The sequence below is a fragment of the Nanorana parkeri genome, unplaced genomic scaffold (assembly GCF_000935625.1).
Source record: "Nanorana parkeri isolate BGI_ZX_2015 unplaced genomic scaffold, ASM93562v1 scaffold464, whole genome shotgun sequence".
In the NCBI taxonomy this organism is placed as follows: Eukaryota; Metazoa; Chordata; class Amphibia; order Anura; family Dicroglossidae; genus Nanorana; species Nanorana parkeri.
The window spans coordinates 449665-473502 of NW_017306732.1; the positions used below are offsets into that span (position 1 = coordinate 449665).

At 39.7% G+C, this 23838-nt stretch overlaps 1 protein-coding gene across 2 annotated transcripts in view; it reads left to right on the forward strand.

Moving 5' to 3' along the window:
• DST (dystonin) overlaps positions 1-23838 on the forward strand; it is a 404726-nt gene that overhangs the window by 366700 nt on the left and 14188 nt on the right. For both annotated transcript variants that reach the window (XM_018560544.1, XM_018560545.1), the window contains 14 exons: positions 1497-1652; positions 2560-2766; positions 2865-2984; positions 5464-5633; positions 8062-8221; positions 9725-9919; positions 10342-10470; positions 17945-18088; positions 19358-19546; positions 19657-19786; positions 20110-20273; positions 20881-21043; positions 22802-22956; positions 23073-23147. In XM_018560544.1, coding sequence (XP_018416046.1) covers positions 1497-1652; positions 2560-2766; positions 2865-2984; positions 5464-5633; positions 8062-8221; positions 9725-9919; positions 10342-10470; positions 17945-18088; positions 19358-19546; positions 19657-19786; positions 20110-20273; positions 20881-21043; positions 22802-22956; positions 23073-23147 — 2157 coding nt within the window. The remainder of the gene's footprint in view (positions 1-1496; positions 1653-2559; positions 2767-2864; positions 2985-5463; positions 5634-8061; positions 8222-9724; positions 9920-10341; positions 10471-17944; positions 18089-19357; positions 19547-19656; positions 19787-20109; positions 20274-20880; positions 21044-22801; positions 22957-23072; positions 23148-23838) is intronic.

The following is a 23838-nucleotide window of genomic DNA, read 5'->3' on the forward strand; positions in this document are numbered from 1 at the left end:
GTGGGGGTCTTGCAGTGCCTCAGGGGGGCTGTGCAGGATCTGTGGGGGCTCTGCAGGGTCTCAGGAGGGCTGTGCAGGATCTGTGGTCGGATCTGCCCACCATAGACCTCGTAGAGCTCGCCACAGATCCTGCAAAGCCCCCCTGAGACCCTGCAGAGCCCACCACAGATCCTGCACAGCCCCCCTGAGACCGATTAGGTTCCTGAGGGAATGGTTGTAAATAGATGTAAGTTGATATCCAGTTTTTAATGTAAGTCAATGGGAAGCAAGGTAGTTATGTTCTAGACCTTAAAATTGACATAAGTTAATAAAATACAGGTACATTATATTTAAAGCTGCTGCATGAGCTCATAGAAGGAGCTTTTAATAAAATGTACCTGTATTATGTTACTTATGTCAATTTTGAGAGAGGTTTGGAGCCTAACTTCCTCACTTTACACTGATTTACATTTACTGGGTTTCAGTTTACACCAGTTTCTGTTTAGAACCATTCCTTGTTTTGAGAGAGGTCTGGAACCTAACTCCCTCACTTCCCATTGACATAGATTATCATGGTTATTCACAAAAGGGTGAAGAGTTTGGAGAAGGAATGAGAAGTGAACGATCTAGGCCAAAATAGCTGATTTGGAAAACCTCTCCAATTCAGCTCACTTTCCAGGTCAGCTATGTTGTCCTAGATTGTTCACTTCTCCTGGCTTCTCCAAACTCTTCACCCTTTTGTGAATAACCCTGTATATATTTGGTTTCAATTTACAACACTCCCAGAAAAGGGTGCTATTTTGAATCAGTGAACCGTAAACTGAGGGCCACCTGTAAACACAAACCACATTTCTACAAAGCAGCGCTCCTTTTTTTGACCTTTGAACATTAAACATTGTAGTCATCTCTCTTAGTTAATTGCCTAGGCTGTTATTTTTGCTAGTTAAAATATAGTAAAATGTGAACAAGGCTACTTCAGTGCTGCAAACCTCAATATTTAAGCACAGGAATAGACCTACAAGCTGAACGAGTCTGGTGTCATTCTTAACTTTTAGGAATGAGAAGTGAACGATCTAGGCCAAAATAGCTGATTTGGAAAACCTCTCCAATTCAGCTCACTTTCCAGGTCAGCTATGTTGTCCTAGATTGTTCACTTCTCCTGGCTTCTCCAAACTCTTCACCCTTTTGTGAATAACCCTGTATATATTTGGTTTCAATTTACAACACTCCCAGAAAAGGGTGCTATTTTGAATCAGTGAACCGTAAACTGAGGGCCACCTGTAAACACAAACCACATTTCTACAAAGCAGCGCTCCTTTTTTTGACCTTTGAACATTAAACATTGTAGTCATCTCTCTTAGTTAATTGCCTAGGCTGTTATTTTTGCTAGTTAAAATATAGTAAAATGTGAACAAGGCTACTTCAGTGCTGCAAACCTCAATATTTAAGCACAGGAATAGACCTACAAGCTGAACGAGTCTGGTGTCATTCTTAACTTTTCTCTTTTTTACATATAGACAAAACTTGAGGAAGCACTAAATGTGGCAACAGGATTTCACAATTCTCTTCAAGACTTTATTAACTGGCTAACTCAAGCAGAGCAGACGCTAACTATGGCTTCTCCAGCAAGTCTTGTTTTGGATACAGTATTATTTCAGATTGATGAACATAAGGTGTGTATGACAACTAAATGCATGACTCCTCATGTGGCGTTCTTACAGATTTAACCTGCAAAGCATGCTTCTGTTTTTTATTAAAGAAGGGCACTTGAAATATATTTTTGCTGGCCATACACATCATTGAATCACATTAGCTGACTTAAGCTTGGTTTCTAAAAACCTGTACTGGACAAACACTTGGGGACTGATGTATAAAATTTCTGCCCAGTGTATAGCTGGGTGAATGTCATTCACACGGCATTACTGCCACTATATGGAGCCGAGGTGCAGAGAAAATTGCTGTGCTCCCCGCCTCCATCTAGTGACAGTTAAGTAATGCGACCGGCATTCACCCAGATACTGTATATGTGGGGTGAAGTTTTATACATCAACCCCTAGGAATTTAATAATTATTTCCAAATCATGCAATATTTAAGATATTGTTGTATGAGTCATGTACTGGGTATATTTTTAAACAGATTAGTGATATGGAAAACTCTTGAGCATTTTGTGCCCAGCTGCTCACTTAGAGAAGTTCAGAGGAGGTCAGTTTAATTCTGAAGTTTAAATGGATGGGCGCAGAGGTACAAGAAAGTAGTCATTTTCCTAAAAGTTGTAGGTTAACTTTGTGCTAAATTATTTTAGGGCTTGTACACAGTAGCATATAATGCCTGCTAATCCTCCTTTGCACCTGCAGGTGAAAAACATCACATTGGGCTAATTTGATGAATACACACAAGAAATCAGTGGTACATTCAGCTTGCTTTGTGCTGCAGCAAAGCTTTCTAATGCTTCCCCTGAGTGGGCATCCAGTTCTGGAGAGCCCTGAAAATGGCAGGAAAAGTGCAAAAGCCCTACGTGCTAATTTTATTTTTTTACTTGCTGCATAAGCATCTGTACATGTCATTGTGTTTGGTTGTAGGTGTTTGTTACCGAAGTTAATTCGCACAAAGATCAGATCATGGAGTTGGATAAAACTGGAACCCATTTAAAATATTTCAGCCAAAAAGAGGATGTAGTAATAATCAAGAATTTACTGATCAGTGTACAAAGCAGATGGGAAAACATTGTCCAACGCTCACTAGAAAGAGGACGAGCATTAGATGATGCCCGAAAAAGATCCAAGCAGGTACCGTATAGCCGTCAGAGTCTGTTACATTGCTATATTGTTTCAGTTGTACTGTAAGAAAAATTATTTTGCATCACATTTTTCATGATTTGTCACAGTTCCAGGAAGCCTTTAACAAACTTATGGAATGGCTGGAAGAATCAGAAAATTCCTTAGATTCAGAACTTGAGATTGCAAATGACCCAGACAAAATCAAGACTCAACTGGTAGCACATAAGGTCAGTGACGTAAAAGGTCAAGAAAAATATGAAATAATTTGCTACTGTTCATTTTTCCCTGTTGCTTGATATGATGTAATCTGAATTTCTCAAGACTACATAGCCCATCATGAACTGCTTCTAGCAAACAATGATAATGTTACATTGTGGGAAGTTGAGACGTTGAGTTGTAGTTCAGACAGCAGGCTTAGTTAGAGTTGTGACACATCCACAGGGCTGAGTGAAATTGTGTCAGGGCATTGAGGAGGTACATCCTATGGACATCTTCAATAAGTCAGTTTACAAACTTCTAGATCAATATGGTTATTAGGCATGGGATAGAACTTATGGAAATTCAGTATACAAATACATATTTATTTTTAGTTTTTGACCATAGATACCCATAAACACAATAATAGAAAATAAACTTTTCAAAATGTGAAAGTCATAATAAAATTATGTAAAGGGAACCACAGCAATAAAAATATGTGCTCACTAAAAATACACTTTCTCTTAAATGACATGCACTAATAGGGTGTCTTAATGTCACACTCCCCCAGCACAACATGGACACTTGTAAGGAATTGGTGACTACATTATACATCATGTTGCTCCTGAATTCAAACCAAGAATACAAGAAACATATAGTGGTCTATTCAAAAAAAGGTGAAGAGTTTGGAGAAGACAGGAGAAGTGAACAATCTAGGCCAAAAAAGCTGATTTGGAGAAATTCTGCAATTCAGCTCACTTTCGAGTTTAGCTATTTTGTCCTAGATTGTTCATTTCTCCTGCCTTCTCCAAACTCTTCACCCTTTTGTGAATAGACCCCATAGTGTACTAGCCCATACCAACCATCCAGATTTCCAATAGCTAAAGTAAAGTCGGTACAAGATAACATTTTTATTGACTGTCACTAAATTCCTATTTCTTTTCTCATTGTCTCTTGCATTGCTTTATCAAATAAGCGTGACTATGTCCCAATAGTTTAACATTGGGAACATATCTCAGCCTGACTTTTTTCACTTTTGAGACAAAGGGGTTGATTTACTAATGGCAAATAGACTGTTCACTTTGCACGATCATTTTCCCTTAGCCTAGTGAATGAGATGAAGCTCTGCTGACTTCCATCATCCAAATCACGTGCAAGCAAAAATACCGCTTTTTTTATTTTCCCTGCACATAGTTGGGTATTCTTTACAAAGTCGATTTTTCACCACATTCACTAAGCTGAGGGGGCATTCCCTTGCCGTGAACAGCCTACTAGCCTTCAAAGAGGAACTCCAGTAATTTAAAAAATGAACACTTGCAGTGGGGCAACCCCTGCACTGCAGGGGTTAACTGCTAATTTTGGTGTAGGGGCCAGAATACAGAAGATATACTCACCTGATCCAGTGTCCCTGAGCTCACCTCTCTTGCCGTCCACTCCAGCTGTAGTATTTCCCTTGGTGTCCTCACATCTAATGCAGGTAGACGGACCTTCATTAGACATGATGACATCAGCGGGGCTTAGACAGCCAGAGCCTGGGGGAGAAGAGGCTGCTGGGACCAGTCTGGCAGCCGGACAAGACTGCGGGTCAGGTGAGTATGTATTATTTTTTTTTATTTGAGCGTCTAGACCATAACGAGCAGTTAACCCTTGCAGTTTGGGGGTAGCCCCAGTGCAAGGGTTAATATGTTAGATTCCTGCATTTTTTAAATGAACTCCTAAGTGCATTCATTTTACATTTCCTAATAAAAGTATTTAAATTGTTGAAAATCATTTTGAAGCATTTAATAATAAATATTATTTGGTTATAACTCGACAGCTTTCCAAAGAGTAGTGACAGGGGGCAAGTAGCTGTGCCTTTTAGATTTTCCTTAACACCTCAGGTCAGGGGAACATTTTTTCCTAAGGTTTTCCTAATGTAACAATAGACATCTTAGATGGTGTTCAAGAGTTTGCTGGACTGAACAAATCAAAGTACAGAGTATAAATTACAGATCAGTCTTTTCTTCCTCGTTGCCTGTGGTCAGTGTTTAATCTGATGGATGGCTATAGAAAGTGCTGAATTTAGCATTTAATAGAAAACACCACTTCACGTTTTGAAAGGCTCTGACTACTTCTGATGACTGGCCAGTGCATTTGGTAACACATATATTATATCACTCCACTAAAAGAAGAAAAATATTTCTCTGGCACAACCTAGAACAAACTAATGAAGTAATCTGTACTACATATCTGTATAAGACTGGAACGCATGAGTCTGGATAATAGACTTTATGAGCAAAACTTTCCATCCAGACTTTGCTACAATGATGTATTATGGCTATGTATGCTCCATCTTGATTTACGTCTTTATTGTTCCAATTTTTGTTGCCAAAAGGATTTGTTACAAATTCCTTGTGGCAAAGCACTATAGGGAATGTCTTTGCTGTTACAACTGTTGTCTTGCTATTGCCTATACCATCTATATGTTGAATTACAGAATTGCACTAGTGTTGTTTTAATTGTAATCCACAGGAATTTCAGAAAACCCTGGGTGCCAAACATTCTGTCTACGATTCCACCGCTAGGAGTGGGCGCTCCTTGAAAGAGAAAGCAACGCTGAATGATGACATTCATAAACTCGATGACATGCTCAGCGAGATAAGAGACAAATGGGACACAGTCTGTGGGAAATCAGTGGAGAGGTAGGAAGCATTGTGGTGAAAGTGATGTTGGCCCTAAACTCAAATATTAATGAAATAAAAGAAGATAATATATTTTGAAAAGCCACAAAGCTACGGTTTAAGAAAACTCACTCAGAGTGATTAAAAGTTTAAAAGTGAATTACATTACTCTACTGTCAGACTGTTTTGTCCTTCTGTAAATGTCCAATACACATCCTAGTTCCTGAAGGATGAAGATCTCATATCTCTTGTGCAGCAAGAGCATTATTTATTAATAAAGTCAAGTCAAATGTAGATCTAAAATCTAACTCAAGGGTAGGCAACCTGCGCACTTCAGCTGTTGTGGAAGTACAAGTAGCATGAGGCATTGCAAGACTCAGACAACCACAGGCATGACTCCAAGAAGCAAAGGCATGATTGGTTTTGTAGTTTCACTACAGCTGGAGGGCTGAGGTTGCCTACCTCTGCCTCAAAGCAAATATAAAGGGGCCCACTGGAGCTTTTAGCTATAATGTACTAGTTTGCACAGCATATTAGCACATTATGGCAGGCACACCTGCCAAAGAGACCCCCTCCAGCACTGCGCTCCTCTCGCACACGCTTTTCTATCTTCGCCCAGTTTTTTCCCTGATTTTGAGTCTCCAGCCACTTGATTGGCTGGCCCCCACTGACATAACTCCCATGCGCACACAAGTTACTTCATCTCGGCATGCCAAGTCTGTGCACTGAGCTGCGCAGCTCAGTGTACAGGAAAAAAAAAATACTGACAGGCAGCTAGGTGCTCTTATGGTAGAAGAGACTTAACCAGTCTCTATTGTCAGCAGTTGTTTTTTTTTTAACAACTTAACTTCCACTTTAACTGGAAGACAATAATTTACTAAACAGGTGTCATAAATAACTGCCATGTTTTTCTACTATGTTCACAAGTTTTTGTCATCTCCGTGCTGCTGATTCCTGCAGTCTTTTTGCTGCTGCTTCCTGCCTACATAGATGTGCTCCAGTTATATCATTTATTTGGACCGTTTTTTTGATGGTGACAACAGCAGAACATGTCTGTGCAATGTGCATCATCGCAGTCACTTATGATGACAGGGTGACAATGCAGGAGAGCAGTTGGGATACAGCGGCAGAGTATTGTCACCCCATACAAGTACAAGAAAGCCTGTAAAATGACCTTCATGAGAGAAGCAACCGGCATTATTTCAATGAACGCTGCAAATTCGACTTTTGAAATACATTGCCATATTAAAAATTGTATGAGATTGTATTCACTGTGTTTTCACATATACTCAGTGTGTACTTGTCATGACCTACAAAAATGTAGAGTTGCAGTAGGTGATTGCCCATACTTTTTTGTGTTTAACTTATTCTGTCAATACTTTTAGTTACCTTCTAAAAAAAAAGACACTTTGGGCTGCCCTTTTCCCGCTGCTACCCATGGAGATTGGGAAGGCTAAAGTATACCAATGTCCGGTTCACAAAATCAATACAAACTGTACCAGTAGCCAAAAACCTCATACCTCGCGCAACATATGAGCTGGACTGTTCCAGTTTTATCATTTATGATATCTGCAGTGCTGACATTTTAGGCCCGTCATTAAAGTGCAACTGAAGCTGAAACCTTTTTTTAGTTTTGCATAGAGTGGAGAGGGATTAGATACCTGCTGTTTGTGTCTCCATTAGGGAGAATCATCTTCTCTATTTGTCCTGGTGACTGTTATCAGTCAAAGTGAAAGAAGATCCCAAATTTTGGGTTGTTATCAGAACAGGAATAGATTGGAAATCTTCCAACGTGGACACTAGTTAAGGGGATCCTGCTGACCACCAGGGGTTTCCCTCTCTTTGGAGGGATTTCCTCTCAGTGCCTGTTGTGGATGGGAAGTAATGGAAATCTCCTCAATGTCAAAAAAGCAGACAGGGGTTATAAACCTCCCTTACCTATCTGTAATTAAAAAGATGTTTTGGCTTCAGTTCTTATTTAAAGCCGTATTAAAGTCACTTTTGTTTTTACATATATCTACTGCTAGCGAGCAGTAGATATATGCAAAAACATAAAAAAAGTTACCAAAAAGGTAATAACTTACCTCGGTGGAGGAAAAATGTGCAATTAGCAGACCCCATGTCGGACCCCATGTCTCCATTTAAAATAAGATTATCCTCCGATCTGGCCCAATCCAGCGAAACAAAACACTGTTCCATTTGTTTTTCCAGACCTGGTCGGAGTCAGGGGTAACCGGGTATAAGCGGACGCTCGTCCATTAACACGCAGCCCATAGACTTGTATTGGGCATCCAATCAGGGTCAGCCTGAAAAACTGACAACCGGCCGTGTGAAAGGGGCATAAAGCAGATGTAAAAGACAAACTGATGTGTCTTGCTATATGTAGTATACAGTATCAGGATTTCTCTTTAAAATTTGTTTTTTTATTGTTTTGTTTTTTGTGACCTAGACAAAACAAGCTGGAGGAAGCACTGCTGTTCTCTGGCCAGTTTACAGATGCTTTGCAGGCTCTTATTGACTGGCTGTACAGAGTGGAACCACAGTTGGCTGAAGATCAACCAGTACATGGAGATATTGACATAGTGATGAATCTCTTTGACAACCACAAAGTAATGTTCAACTTCAAGCTACTTCTTTTTCTTTCAAATCTCTGTTATATATACAGTTCAATAAAATGCAATTTAGATTAGTACTTGAACCTGACTTTAATGTGTATTGAAGCTGTAGAGATACAGATCTTTTTTGTTGTTTTCTGCAGTAGTTTTTTTAGTACAGCATTACCACACGCACCTCACCCTTCCTTTTAAGCTGCAGAGCTGTAGGTTGCCCATCTCTGGTGGTATAGGTGCATGTCTCACCTCATTTATAATCACTGTTTGAACCAATCTTTTAAGCAAAAGCTGAAGGGTGCCAGCTTTTCTTCCACGTATATGCCAGTGCATACTTGCACATCTGTGGTATCACACACACACACATAATATACTTACACACAAATACAAGTCTGTGCACTCCGACACACACACATACATTTACACACTTCTATCTAAATACACTCTTACATATTCTCATATGCACTACCTACCTAGAAACATGCACATATCTACATACATACCTCACATGCATTCTTACACATATACCACACACACATACAGTATATAAACACACTCCTATTCACTTACACTCTACACGCTGGTCACAGGCACACATTCACAAACATCCCAATTATCCAATGACATATACTTACACTTCAGAACACATGGCTTTTTGTGGCATAACATTAACCAGGTGAAAACAGGTTAATGTTATGCCACCAGAGGAAAACTTAGTGTTCTCACTAGGGACTATGGGTTCCAAGGTTGGCGGTACCAGAGTTAGCACCCCTTTGTTCTTGTTACCCAATATTTATTTCAATTAATACAAAAACTGGCTCACAAAGTGTTTGATCCATATACCTTTGTTATTACAACTCTAATACACAAGTTTGCATGCATTATACAAGTTTTCTACATATGTATTTGCCTCATAACGGATAGGGTGGGTTGTTTGTTTGATGTTGCGTTTGGTTTGTTGAGATTGTTTTCCTTGCCATCTCCAAAAGATGATGTGCTATGTCATTATTCATCGACCCTGGAGTTGGCACTACGCTGTAAAACCCCATTGGTCCTTGTACAGTATGTATGTCCATTGTTTTCTATATCTGCAGCACATTTCAGAATTCTAAGATCTTCTGTAGTGCCTATGGATGGATGTCATCTTGTAATATGCAGATGTGGATATGGAATAACTATTTATGTATGGTTACCTATACAAAAATTTCATAAAATTACTTGATTCAAAGATACATACACACTCTTACACTCCTGCTTACCTACATCCACAATCCTACTCAGACAAACATGTCACTTAATACATACAAAGAACAGCACAGACTTTAATAACATCATCGCAGAGGTTCTAACTCACCCCCACTTTACTACAAAAAAGGGGGTTTTGTTGCTGTATCTATCGTGGCTGTAGAGATTTTAAATCATGGAAGAATAACGAGGATTAAAGATGTAGAGGCCAATTTATCTTGTGTCTTACATTTCAGTAAAGTCATCTTTCTCTCTTAGGTTTTTCAAAAAGAGCTGGGAAAGAGAAGCAGCAGTATCCAGGCCCTCAAGCGTTCGTCCAGAGAGTTAATTGAAGGAAGTCGTGATGACTCGTCTTGGGTGAAAGCCCAAATGCAGGAATTAGGCACCCGCTGGGAAACTGTGTGCACTTTATCTGTATCCAAACAGACCCGACTGGAAGACGCACTGCGCCAGGTGGGCTCATGTAGGGATTATAGATCAGTCATAACATGAATGCCTGTCCTGTACTACATTTAAGAGGTCATTTATCAGCAAGTGATGAGTGAATATACCAGCCTGGTCTCTGGACTAAACTCTGATGGGAAACAGTTTACACTAGTGAAAATTCAGTAAGAGCTAGCCTGGCAGATTTACAGCTCAGCTTATGCAAAGACTCTTAATTGAAAGAAGACATGTTTTGTTTATAAATCACATGCTTTCTGCCAAATAAGGTGTGCTTTATAGTTCTTATTTGCAGTCAGGGTATTATTTATGAAGGTGTTATGAATGTGTTCAGTGGGAAGATGGGTCAGTTTGCTGTGTAAGTACATAACTTTATAAAGAATAAAGTATTTGGATAGAATAAATTGCACGTTACAGATTATGTCTTATTCCAGGCAGAGGAGTTTCACTCGGCTGTGCATGTCTTGTTGGAGTGGCTGGCTGAGGCAGAGCAGACCCTGAGATTTCACGGGGTCCTCCCCGATGATGAAGAGTCTCTAAAGACACTAATTGAACAGCACAAGGTAAGCACAAAGTCATGCATAAGCTAAAAAGAATGTGTTATTAATTTAGGGTTTTTCTTCATTCCAGCACTAAAGAAAATATGTATATACACAAAAATTGTATTTTGTGTTTCATGTGGCTTTGCTTCTGTATTTTTTCATAAGGTTAAAGCTCATGCTTGGGCTAAAAGTTGTCAAGTCTTTTCATTATTTCACATTACAATTAGAATACCTTGCACATTCAGAATTACCCTAATACATTATTACCTTAGTTGCAGGGGACCCACATAAAATAATTTATGTATGTTTATTAATTAAAATGAAATAAAGACATGTTTATATTTAAGACAAACAATTGCATGTTTTACCCGTTTGGTTATTAATATATCTGTGTCCTTGTTGGAATGAGACAGATAGGACTCACTTTAAAAGGTTTTAAACTTTTAAACATTTAAAAGAAAAATGTGTTATAGAAACTTAGTGTGATACTAAACTTGGAGTTATATCTTAAAAATGCATTAAGGTACCTTAAAGGAGAACTATGAAGTGAGTGCTTTTCACTCACCTCATAGTTCTAGCCGACCTGTGACAATGAGACTGTCACAGGTCGGCTCAGTAGATCGGGAGGTGAGCGAACACATACCGGGTTCGCTCACCTCTCGATCCCGTCACGGCTCTCTGCCGTGACAGGGGGAGGGGCTGGATTCCCCTCTCCCCGCTCCGATCTGCCAGCGCTGACTGGCGGAACGGACGGGGAGGGGGCGGGTACAGCTGGCTCTGCCTCTAGATAGGCAGAGCCAGCTGTCACTCACGCAGCTGGGCGGATCCCGTCGTCTAAGTCGGGATCCGCTCTGGCTGCGGCATCTCAGTATACGAGCTGTAGCTCGCGGTATACTGAGCTTAGGGTAATGGGAGGACGCTAGTTTGTGTCCTCCCGTTACCCTAAGGAGAACTATGGGGAAAAACATTGACTCCTCACTCAGCTTTAGATCCTCAAATCTTTATTCATGATGACATTGTCCTTCCTTCAGGAGGGTGACTACTTTTGTTCCCCCTAGTCCCTGTGTGTGTTGTAAAAAAGACACCGCTCCAGGCTCACTGCCATGGTAGATTACAATCTCACATTTAGTTTAATCATTTGTACTGAGATTGTAGTCCATCACAGGAGCGAGCTTGGAGCAGTAGTTACTTTACGACACGCACAGGGACCGTGGGGAACAAAAGTAGCCACCCTCCATAAGGAAGGACAGTGTCAGCATAAATTCAAAGATGATTTGAGGATCTACAGCGGAGTGATACACAAATCAGATACATTTTTGTTAGGGTTGCACAGATACCAAGTACAGTACTCGGTACAAGTACGAGTACATGTACCGATACTTTTGAGCTCCAAGACTACACTAGAGAAAAATTCAAAAATTAGGAGGCAGCTGTCATTTGTAAGGAGCACACGGAGCTCCTGGGATTTGTACATCTCTGTTTTAATGTACGATTTTGTTTTTATAAATATAAATAAAGGGATGCACAGATACCAGTTTAGCGACTACGAGTACTGGTACTTGCCGAGTACTTACAAGTACGAGTACTGATACATTTTTGTTTATTGTCATGTGACAGTTTTTCTAAAACAATACAGACTAATGTTTTCAGGACAGTGGTGGAGCGCCAGAGCTAGGTCCCAGCTGCAACCGCTGCAACCTCGGTAGTTCTCATGAAAAAAACAAGTATCTGCACTGGTACTCGAAAAGTATCTGTGCATCCCTAATTTTTGTTAATAGTTATGGAGCTTGAATTAATTTTTAGGATTTAACTTCTGAGTTTATTGTCACTTTAAATTTCTTAATTGATTTTCCGCAAGAAATGGGCTTTCATGTTATCACTCATTCTTAGACACTCTTCTTTTGTTTTACCATTGATGGATGGGCAACTATTTCCAGTGAGGTTTTACTGCCACTTAATAGTAAAGAACATAAAACCTGTTAGTTATCGTCACATACCAGTGGCTTATCAAAGGCATCATATGTTGTCAGAGGTAGGAGGTGACATGAGGGAGGTAAAGACATGCAGTCAGGGATATTTTGTTTAAAGGAGAACTATGGGGTTAAGGCTTTTCCCCATAGTTCTCCAAAGGGTAACGGGAGGACACAAACTAGCGTCCTCCCATCACCCTAAGCTCAGTATACCATGAGCTACTGCTTGCGTTATACTGAGACGACGCAGCTGAAGCGGATCCCGACAATTATGTCTGGATCCGCCCAGCTGCGTGACTGACAGCTGGCTCTGCCTATCTAGAGGCAGAGCCAGCTGTACCCGCCCCCTCCCCCGTCCGATCCGCCAGTCAGCGCTGGCGGAACGGAGCGGGGAAGGGGGAATCCAGCTCCTCCCCTGTCAGGGCAGAGGGCTGTGACAGGATCGAGAGGTGAGCGAACGCCGGTATGTGTTCGCTCACCTCCCGATCTACTGAGCCGACCTGTGACAGTCTCATTGTCACACGTCGGCTAGAACTATGAGGTGAGTGAAAAGCAGTCACCTCATAGTTCTCCTTTAAAGCATCTTATGCCTCCTTATTACCCTATATACGCTACCGGTCAAAAGTTTTAGAACAACACCATTTTTCCAGTTTTTATTGAAATGTAAGCAGTTCAAGTCCAGTGAATAGCCCTAAATGGTACAAAGGTTAGCAGTAAACAGCCAGAGGTGAAAAAAAAAAGAAATTTAGCTGAATAAAACTGAAAAATACAAGTTTCTGAGATTCAACAGCTTGCATGATAGGCAGCTCAAAGGACAACAGCTTCAAGCACAGCTTAACACTGATCAAAGTAAGCAAGTCTCAGTTTAACTGTGAAGAGATGACTTCAAACTGCAGGTTTGACAGGTGGCAGTAAGAAAGCCATTGCTATGATGGCAAAATAAGAAAAAGAGGATTGCCTGATTCCATGATTTCTATAGATGTTTTAAAACTTTTGCCGGTAATGTATTACATATTTTGATCTTTGACTGAAAACAAGTATAAGATGTACCCTATAATAATACAAATATTAGAGGTGACTTCTGGGACCTCAAATTAAGTTCCCACTGTTGTTAATTGCAAACTTTTATTAGGAAGCCAGCATATTTACCTGACTCAGGTTGGCCATTATTGGCACTAAATGTGATAACTGACTTATAGTGAGGCACAAAAAGGGTTGGCCAATATGCTGACTACTTAGTTAAAGTGTAATTTACATAATTCGATGCCCTAGGTGTCAGGGCTGCTGTGATTCTCCAAAAGACTGCTAAAGGCATGTACTGACACCTCTAGTGTCTGCATTAACATTCTGTTGTAACTTTATAGAGTTAAAGTTCAGTGCAAATCCAGTTTAAGTAAGAGAAAGGCTTGCACGAGCTCATAAACGTGAGGTATAAAAAAATCTCCAGCTTCCAAGACAACTTTATTAGGCAAAGGCATTCTAAATGGCAACAAGCATGATGTTTATTTTGGAACAGCAGTACTGAATGGAAAGAAAATAGAAGTGTTACGTCTCCTCACTATTTTTATAAATTCCTGAAGCAATCTTGTTATCTTATGCTTGGTAATGCTTTGGACAAGTTTGTTGAGATCATTGCCAATATATCTATCTAGGCTTATTTTCGTGGTTTGCATATTTAAATTTTGAAAGGAATCTAAATAAGATAGGTTTGGATGGTAGAGTGGATTAAAAGTTAGGTTTTGCAAAAAATTCAAAATGTGAAAGTCCTCCAATTCACAGCATTCGGCCCTTTAAAGGTCCTGTGCTAACTACATCTGCTTTAATCATTCTCTTCCTTCAAAGAGAACATATAAGGACAATTGTCTGTTTAATTGAAGATGAAAGCCTGATATTTTCATTGCTCTGGTATAGTGTAAGTTGTTTTTTTTTTTTTTAATTCCTTTCTCCTTTGTGCATTGGAAGACACAGCCTTGCTTTAGATAACCACTGGCTGCAGGAGTAGGACACCAGGTGCACTAAAAATCTAAAGGTAGCCCAAGGGGCAGTCCCTGCTGGTGGCCAAAACTCTCTCCAGACTTGTGGACATTTTAGTTATTAGCCTGGCATCTAGGAGGTAGTATATAGATTTTTTTTTCTGTGATTTCCTTTGTTTCTTTTCTTCAAGCAAATCACTAGCTGGGTGACAGGTTGGATGATATAGATCCTGGTAGTTTCCCCAGCTGTAGCCATCGAGCACATACAGCTCCTTGCTTTGTGCAGGTTCGGTTGCAATGGCCCAAATTCCTTATGGGCAGCCTGTGGGGTTTTTGCCTTGGGGGGCACATATGACCAGCCAGCCCTTGCCTGATAATCTGTTGTAGTGCCCCCTCTCAAAGGCCTCCAGTCCATTGGCTCCGGCCAGTGGTTGGTGGTCTGCAGTCACCATAGTAGAAGGCTGTGGTTATGGGATATCATTGGCAAAGGTGCAGTGAGTAATGCTCCTTTCTGTCTGCCCCCCACCCTTTCTGTACCATTACCCTATCTCCCCTTATTGCACTAAGGCATTAATATATGGGGTGAATGAGGGCTCCATCATTTCTCTAGTGTGGGGTTACTGCTGGAAATGAGATTTTGGTCGCTGGCCTTTTGGAACACCTGCCTCTTTAGGACACAGATACATGGCAAGTAGTGAGGCCAAATGATTCCCCATAGTGAGGTTACTACTGGGAGATTGGTGTGGTGGCCAATGTGCTTTGCAGCCACTGTTTCTTTAAGATACAGCTGGGAGGCAGAACGAGCACCCATAACTGAGTTTTTCAGTTTGGCAAAATCCCCCCTGTGTATTGATGGCTAAAGGCTCCCACGGTTGGTGCCCAAAGCCTTTTTTTATGCCAGAGAGTATAGCAATTTTTCCCACTGTTGATGGGGGACCTACCTTACACTGTCTCATTATATGTGGGCAATGTGGTGGTGAAATGTCAGAGAGGGGGTCAGGCCTCTGTTGGGGCCCTGTAGGACAAGGATTCCCTTTTTTGTCCCATATGTGGTACAACGGTGCAAGAAACTGGGGGAGCCATTTTGCAATACCTGTAAGCCATCGCCGGCAGTATCACTCCCATCCTCGAGTTACCCTTTTTCACCCTCAGGTTGCCCAGGCCACCTACTTCTGTGTATTCTCAGGGGCCTTGTTCAAGATATCAGTTTTCCACCTGAACAAGGACATCATGCTTCCATCGCTCTCTCCCAAGCCAGTCCATCCTAAGAAAGTGGCCCTACATTCCTTGAATGTAGTCAGGGTGCTTATGATGTATTTGAATGACATGGCTGGGTTTCATAAGACAGGCTCCCTGTTCATGATTGTAAAGGGCCCACATAAGGACGTTGCTCATGCTGGATCTGGCAGACCATTGTCCAAGCAGTTTGACTGGCCTGTATTAATTTTCTTTGAGAAAATTATTCTATTTGTTTGTTCTGTTTTTTGCCCAACCTAGAACGACACTGCTTGGGGATGTCCTAGTTGATGATTTTTAGGATTTTTGTATTCACTGTAAAATTATTTTTTTGTTTGCGTTTCATTGGAGGGCCCAGCCTTTTGGCTTGTTGCTGTCCGTATGTGTAAATAAATACATTTGTTCTTGTTATTTGTACTGCTATGCCATGTAATGCAGTTGTTTACAGCTGTGCCTGGAGTTTTGGCCACCAGTAGGGGCTGCTCCCTGGGCTGTCTTTTGTTTTTAGTGCACCTAGCATTCTATATTCAGTTGGTGACGATCTAAACTAGATACAATCCTATTTTTTGTATGTCGGCTGCAGATAATCATTCAAAAATCAGGGTAAATGTTTTTCTTTAATAGACATATATGAGCTGATTTACTAAAGAAGTTGAGAATCTTCACAATAGATTGTGTGAATATTTGCTTCAATTATCCAATCATGTGAGAAGCACATTTTTGTTTACTTTGAATACCCAATCATGTGAGGATTGTATAATTAAAGTGAATCCCTACACAGTTTATTATTTGATGATGCTTAACTGCTTTAGAAAAACAGCCTCCTTGTCTTTGCCTAATTCTGTTCCACTACCAGCTCCATATTATCCATGGGTCTATTCATTGTACAGCCTTTTTGGTCAGTCCTACATAAAGACTCATAGGGGTTGATTTACTAACCTTATAAACACACCACGAACATGTATACACCTCTGTAGTGTGTTCCCTCCCAGCATGATCTATGGGTGGAATCTAAACACCTTTGTAGTGTGTACACACCCAGCAGGTGTGTTGTGCAAAGCCCTGCCCTGAATTGCAAGGTGATGTTGTGTAAATTAGCTCTACATTGTGTTGCTTGCGTTGATGAATGCAGGAATGTAAATGTATGAGCTAACCATTTTTGTCTAAACTGTGAAGCAGCATTATATATGCATCATGTGCATGATTTTTCTATATATGGCATTAGTGGAAATATGCTTATAGAGACTTTTTGGTTGATAAATACGCTTTGCTGTGTAAAAATCACACGCACCTGGTGCGTGCGTGTGTTTAGGTTAGTAAATCACCCCCATAGGGTTAGTGACCCTAGGCATCAACTTACAGTGCCCGACACGTGTTCAAGCTCAATAAATCAAATCACTCAGTGAAGTGTTTGGTTTGTGGAGTCATGTTAAAAAGAACATAGGTTTTCGTTTTTGTCCAGTGGGACTCTACAACCCTTGTTCTTCCTCATGTCCCCAGTAAGATGGTCCTCTGCCTGGGTTGGCACAATACATTTTAGCATAACTTTTGGGTGTAGGGATGCTCCCAGCACTCTTTTATAAGAGCCCTTATTCCATAAAATAGTGCAACAGTCTTGGATAATGTTATTTCAAGTTTCAGATTATTGAACGCTGATAGCTGATTGATTGTTGCTGGTTTTAGTGTGTTTTCATATTGCTCATTTCCCTTTTGAAAAGCCCACTGATTTTAATACATTTTAGGTTTTGGGTTAAGAAATGATGTAAAGACCTCTTAACTCTAGGTCTCAGACAAGGTATACACTAAACGAATAACAACAGGCAAGGATGCTTTGCTTGGGAAAAAAAAAGTCATTATAGCATTCTTGGATTATGTAATGGTCATATATCAACACTTTTTGGTACAGTTCCAAAGAACTAGTTCATAAGGTGTTTTATAGGCCAGGAGAATCATGGGAGTAGTTTGGCCACAGCTGGAGAGCTTCAGGGTTAAGATTATTATTGGGCATTATCTCATTTTTTAAGAATACTATGTCTCATTGTATTCCTGGATTGTTAATGCTCTTGGTTACAGTGTGAAAAATGGCTGATGATTCTTTAAATCAGGGAATACTGTAAAGGGGAACTGTAGCCAAAGTTGTATTAGTAAATCATAAGAAATATTTGTGTAATCTAGCAACCTTCCTTGACTGTTGTAGGCCTTGTGATAGCTAATAATCCTACCAAACTCACAGTTCCTTCATTAGTTTTATTCTTTGGATCGTGCTGTATAGGGAGCCATGAGTGATCACATGTATATATTATTTCCTTGTTTTAGGAATTCATGAGAAAAGTGGAGGAAAAAAGAACTGAGCTGAATAATGGGGCAAGTATGGGAGAAGCAATCCTTTCAGTTTGTCATCCGGACTCCATTACTACTATTAAACACTGGATAACCATCATAAGAGCAAGGTTTGAGGAGGTATGTGAGTTTTTATACATCTTTTATATATGTTAAAAATATCTATGATATTTTCTCAGGTGGCGCTCCAGCCAAGACTATGTTTTGAATACAGTGTGGAAGAGTTAGAACCTCTGTCAGGGTTTATTGCTGCCTATCTTGGGCTGAGATGTTCTCATGTCTTGCCCTGGCGACAGGTCTGGGAGAAATATCTCAAACAGGAACGAAGACAAAAAAATGTACCAAAGGGTCTAACCCTTCTGCATTCTTTCCAACACTACAGAGAAAATGGTATACCTTTTCAAAGTACTGATGGTCAATTTGCTGGACATTGATCTCTTGTGGACCCCATTGTACACACAAACAATCCACCCATATAAATATACCTGCTTGGGTACATACTGTATATAGGAACAAACTTGATCTTTTCTATTACCTATATTCCCGAGTGTGAGACAGGACAAGCCATCAGGGTTCCTTCTGTAGCCATATCAGGCTTCAAGAACAGTAGATACTTAGTCAATTATTTTCAGGTGCCCTGTAGAAGAGATTCCACAGCATGGCACAGCCTCAACAGGGTACCTGCAAATGCCCTATCAAGAATTGGTGTCCAGCACTTTAGTATGAATAGCTAAAGGGTACAGGTCTTATTTGGGGAATGTGTTCCTGGCTGAATAGTGTCATTTTCCGCTGCTGTCACTGTTCATGTATTCTGACTGTGGCGGGCACCTGTTGCCAAAATACAATAGTTGCAGTGGGAGATTCATCATTCCATTTTGTTTATTAGTATATGGACAGCTCAATTTACAGAGCAAAAACGTGTTAGGCCCCATTCACACCTGACCGTTTTGTAGCGCGTCCTACGCTCGATGAACGCTCTACAAAACGGTCAAAAAAATAAATAGCATTGTAGTCAATGGTATCGTTCCCACCTGTCCGTATTTCCGCCCGTCCCGAACGCACTACAAAACGGCCCACGCATGAAAAGGTCCCGGAGCGTTTTTTGCTGCGTATTGGTCCGTTTTGTAGGGCGTTTTCCATTTGTATACTGCCAAGTAGCCTTTGGAATCGCGCGACGGTCGCGCATATTACAATACGCATAGGTGTGAATGGGGGCTTAGAGTGTTATTAATCATTTTTGGACACTTTATACACACACAGGTTCTTCTAAAACCATTTTAAAAACTGTATTCATGCATACTGACATTAGAATCTTTGGAATTATATGAAGACAAAACAAAACAGATCAGTGCACAGCTTTGATCTTTTATGTGGTTTACCATTTCTTAGGTCTTAACCTGGGCAAAGCAGCATCAGCAGAGGCTGGCTGTAGCATTGGGAGAATTGATAGCCAAAAAGGAGTTGCTGGAATCTCTTCTGATATGGTTACAGTGGGCAGAGGCTACACTCAATGAAAAAGACAAGGAAGACATCCCAGAGGAGATAGATGAAGTGAAAGCTCTGATTGCAGAACATCAGGTAATATATAATCCTTTGACAAGGTCTTCCAAGAGAACTAATTACTGGCTTTTGCATTCCAGCCTGTTGATTTTGTGCCACATTTTTACATACGTTATTTAATGTTTCAGGCATTTATGGAAGAAATGACTAGAAAACAGCCAGATGTAGATAAAGTCACAAAGACTTACAAGAGGAAAGCAGCTGAATCTACATCAGGGCAATCTCAAATCCCGATCTTAGGCAAAGGAAGAACAGGCCGTAAGTATTAATAGACAGAAATTACATAGCTGAGGTCACTAAGTTGCATGATGATAGTTCTACAGCTATAAAGATTTAATAAAGGAAAAGTTATCTCATATATTATACAGTTTCTTTTTGGATGGAAAAAAACTTGTGTGTAGGTTTATGTCAGTATTAACAGAATCATTGTTCGTGCTAAAATAACAGCTAATAACCTTCTTAGGACCGATTATATAAACATTTTATTGCTTTAAATATAAGCTTTGAGTATATTGTCTGTTTTAAAGCAATTTTTTTCTAATAAAGGCTGAATTCTGACATCTCATTTTGTGTTTCAACAGGAAAGGGTTCACCGTCTCCTAACCTTTATCCATCTGGCACACAAGCTGCACTAGAAACAAAAAACCCAAGGGTCAATTTACTAGTTAGCAAATGGCAACATGTGTGGCTTTTGGCACTAGAGAGAAGAAGAAATCTGAATGATGCTTTGGATAGGCTTGAAGAGGTATTGTACTTTCCCAAATGTCCTGCAGGCCAATTTTTGTTTTGTTTTTTTATGGGATATTTAACTAAATTCTACCACCACCCGAAATTGATATTTGAGTTTTGTGTAGTTGCTGTCAAGTTAAGGCATGTGTTTGCTTTTATATAGCTCAGAAACTCTAGTATCAAGCAGGGGCGGATCCAGAGTCTATTCTCGGGAGGGGCACTGCCAGAAAATTAAGTTTTGCTTACAGAACGGTTAATATTTTATTTAAGACGGTTTCCCGGCCAACCACAATTAAGCCGGCCAAACAACATGCAGCCGGCTTCCCTGGCAATCAGGAAGCACCATATGGGAGGAGGTGGAGAAAATGTGGTGCGGAAATCTTATCACTTGAGACTGCAAGTTCAATAATAACCCAGAGGGTAATTCTATCTGCTAGTACCCAACCAAGGTGGTACAATCTAATTTACATGATGGTGAGATTATCATTGGCTCATGAGCCGATTTCCATATTGCTTTCACTGGATAGATTTGAACCAGAAGGACAATTACACTTACTCAAGTCTTAATTCATATCACAGCTAGGCTTTGGTGAAATACCTTACCTCTTTGTTTTTCATTACAGCTCAAAGAGTTTGCCAACTTTGATTTTGACATATGGCGAAAAAAATATATGAGGTGGATGAACCATAAGAAATCACGGGTAATGGACTTCTTCCGTAGGATAGACAAAGATCAGGACGGGAAGATAACGCGGCAGGAATTTATAGAAGGAATTCTTTCTTCAAGTAAGATATCTTGGTATAGTTTTAATATACTGTATTATTTAGAAGAGGATACAGGTGAAACTCGACTAATTAGTACCCTGCAGATATTGATGTTTCAGGACCTTTGCCAGCACACATTTGGTCTTATTGCAGCTGGTTACTAAGCAGATGTTACACTTATGCAGCCTCTGCTTTTCTCTACCAGATTTGCTGTAACACTAAATTGCTCTGTTATGGATCTAAGCTAGAGTAATATCTGTGAGCTGCATCTTTAGTATTTTAAAAATCTGTCAAAGGAATGTTTGACTTGACCTCACTGATTTGTACTGGTCTATTTGGTGTGCCAGATTCCCCAAATATATTGCAATGTATGATGTCTTCTTATTGTGCATTCAACACTATAGTCTACATTACTACAGTGTGTTCATATGTCAAATAGTAAAAAAAACGTTTTTATTCTTAAGTGCAGTAACCAAGAGCAGCCAATCAGAATTTACTTTGCTGAAGTAAGACCAGTTAATGAGAAATTGTGATGAGTTGTAATCGGCTACTACACAACTGAGGACAAAAGTGTAGATGTTTGGGGAAATTTCTTTATTATTGTGTTGTCAATAACCAGATTTACATTTTCCTTGCACATGGCAGCTGCATTCCAGAGTCTGAATCTGTTTGTTTGCGCGAAGAAAATAAGGAGTGTTCCTATTCGCATTTTGATACATACTTTGCTTGAATAGAGTCAAATAACTTAATAGCTTTAACTTCTTGCTAAACGGTGTGCTTTGTACTGACTTCTGCCATCTTTAACTCATTAAAGTGACAACACTGCTGCTAATTGTGAGGCTGTAGCTAAGCGTTGTCATCCTGTAACAGGAAGTGCTGTTACTGACAGGTTCTCTAAGTAAAAAAAACCTTGCAACAGAATCACAAAAAAACTATTTGCTTAAGAAAAATATATAGTGAGGCATGATACCAAACATGCTAATAAACTGATTTAGGGTTTACATATTTTTAAGTACACATATATATTATTATTTACAACATTTTATTATTTATACAGGAAGATCCCTTATTCAGTCTTTGAAACAGCATATCAACACTTATTCTTTGACAGATCTTGTTGCAGAATGGACATGTTGGAGTTTATTAACTAAAGGAAAATAGACTGTTCACTTTGCAAGGGAAATGTTTCCTTAACTTAGTGAATGATGTAAAAATTAACTTTGGAACGGATACCCAATCACGTGCAAGGTAAAGAAAAAACAGTGCTTTGCTTGCATATGATTGGATGATGGAAGTCAGCAGAGCTTCACCTCATTCACTAAACTAAGAGAAAATTATATTGCAAAGTGCAACTGTCCAGTTGCCTTTAGTAAACCAAACCCCATGTCCAAGAAAATGATATAAATTGACAAAGCATAAAGTTGGTTGTTTGTTAAATATTTTGCAGAACTTTAAGGAAATCTTTGTGGGACTCTATTCAAACTCTTTATTGAGTAATTCTTAAAATGTTGAAGAGATAGAACTGTCAGGTTTTAATGTTTTTCCCCCCCCCCCCACTGGGGAGATTTCCCTTTATTTACTTTCCATCTCCAGGATACAAAAGAAAGTGCCATTCTCAATGTGAACAGAAACAGGAACTAAAACCTAGCAGAAGTTGTAAGCCTTCCCACTCTATTGGGGGGAAAAAAATTGTCCTCTCCTGGAGTAAATGCTATATCATGGCTGTCAATGACCTATTCTTCGTAGACAGTAAATATTCTGTTCTATTTTGTCTGGCAGAATTTCCTACCAGCCGCCTAGAGATGAGCGCTGTGGCTGACATCTTTGATCGTGATGGTGATGGTTACATTGACTATTATGAGTTTGTAGCAGCACTTCACCCGAACAAAGATGCTTACAAACCTGTGACTGATGCTGACAAAATTGAAGACGAGGTATTGTTCAATATCTTTTTCTGTTCTTTTAAGTTCACATTTTCTGTTCATTCCTTTTATGTCGCAATTGGCTAAGAGTATTTAAGTAGTGAAAGCATTATGGTTTACTGTTACAGGTGACTCGACAAGTGGCTAAATGTAAGTGTGCCAAGCGATTCCAAGTGGAGCAGATTGGGGAAAACAAATACAGGGTAGGTAAATGGAGGATGATGTTATTTTTACTTGCTGCAATGAATTAATTTTGTTTTTGTTTTATATGGATGTCAACATACACTGAAGAACTTTTACACTGGTCTAATCAATCCTTTATATATGAACTTTTAATGCAGAACAGAGTCTTAATAAAATGTTGTCTTTCTTTCAATCTAGTTTCACTTTTTTTCAATGCAGATATTGTCTCAGAAATGCTAGTTTTTATTCATATAAAGTTTTTATTCATATATTATTATTTTATCCATGTCCATATACACAGATTTCCTAATCGCTCATACTTGTATCAATATGTAGGTGTATGCCAGTAGCTCAAGCGCTCCCAGAAAACACACAGAGAGTTCTTAGTACAGTTCATATGTGCACTACAAGCTTCCAATGTTCTGGGTTTTTTTTTTACTTCCCTGTATATGATTGGATGCTTGGAATGAACATCTAATCACTGTAACCAAGATGGACCAGTTTCAGTAGTAATTTATGTTTTACTTTCTTATTCAAAAGTTTAAAATGTCTGATTAGTTCATTATATATTTTATGGAGTACCCATTTTCTGGGGTACAGTATTAAAATAATAGTCCACCTTTCTGACCATGTTTTATGTTACACCCATATTTAGGGTAAAACATGAAACATGATCACATTCTCAAGCATTTCCCACCCACCCACCCCACC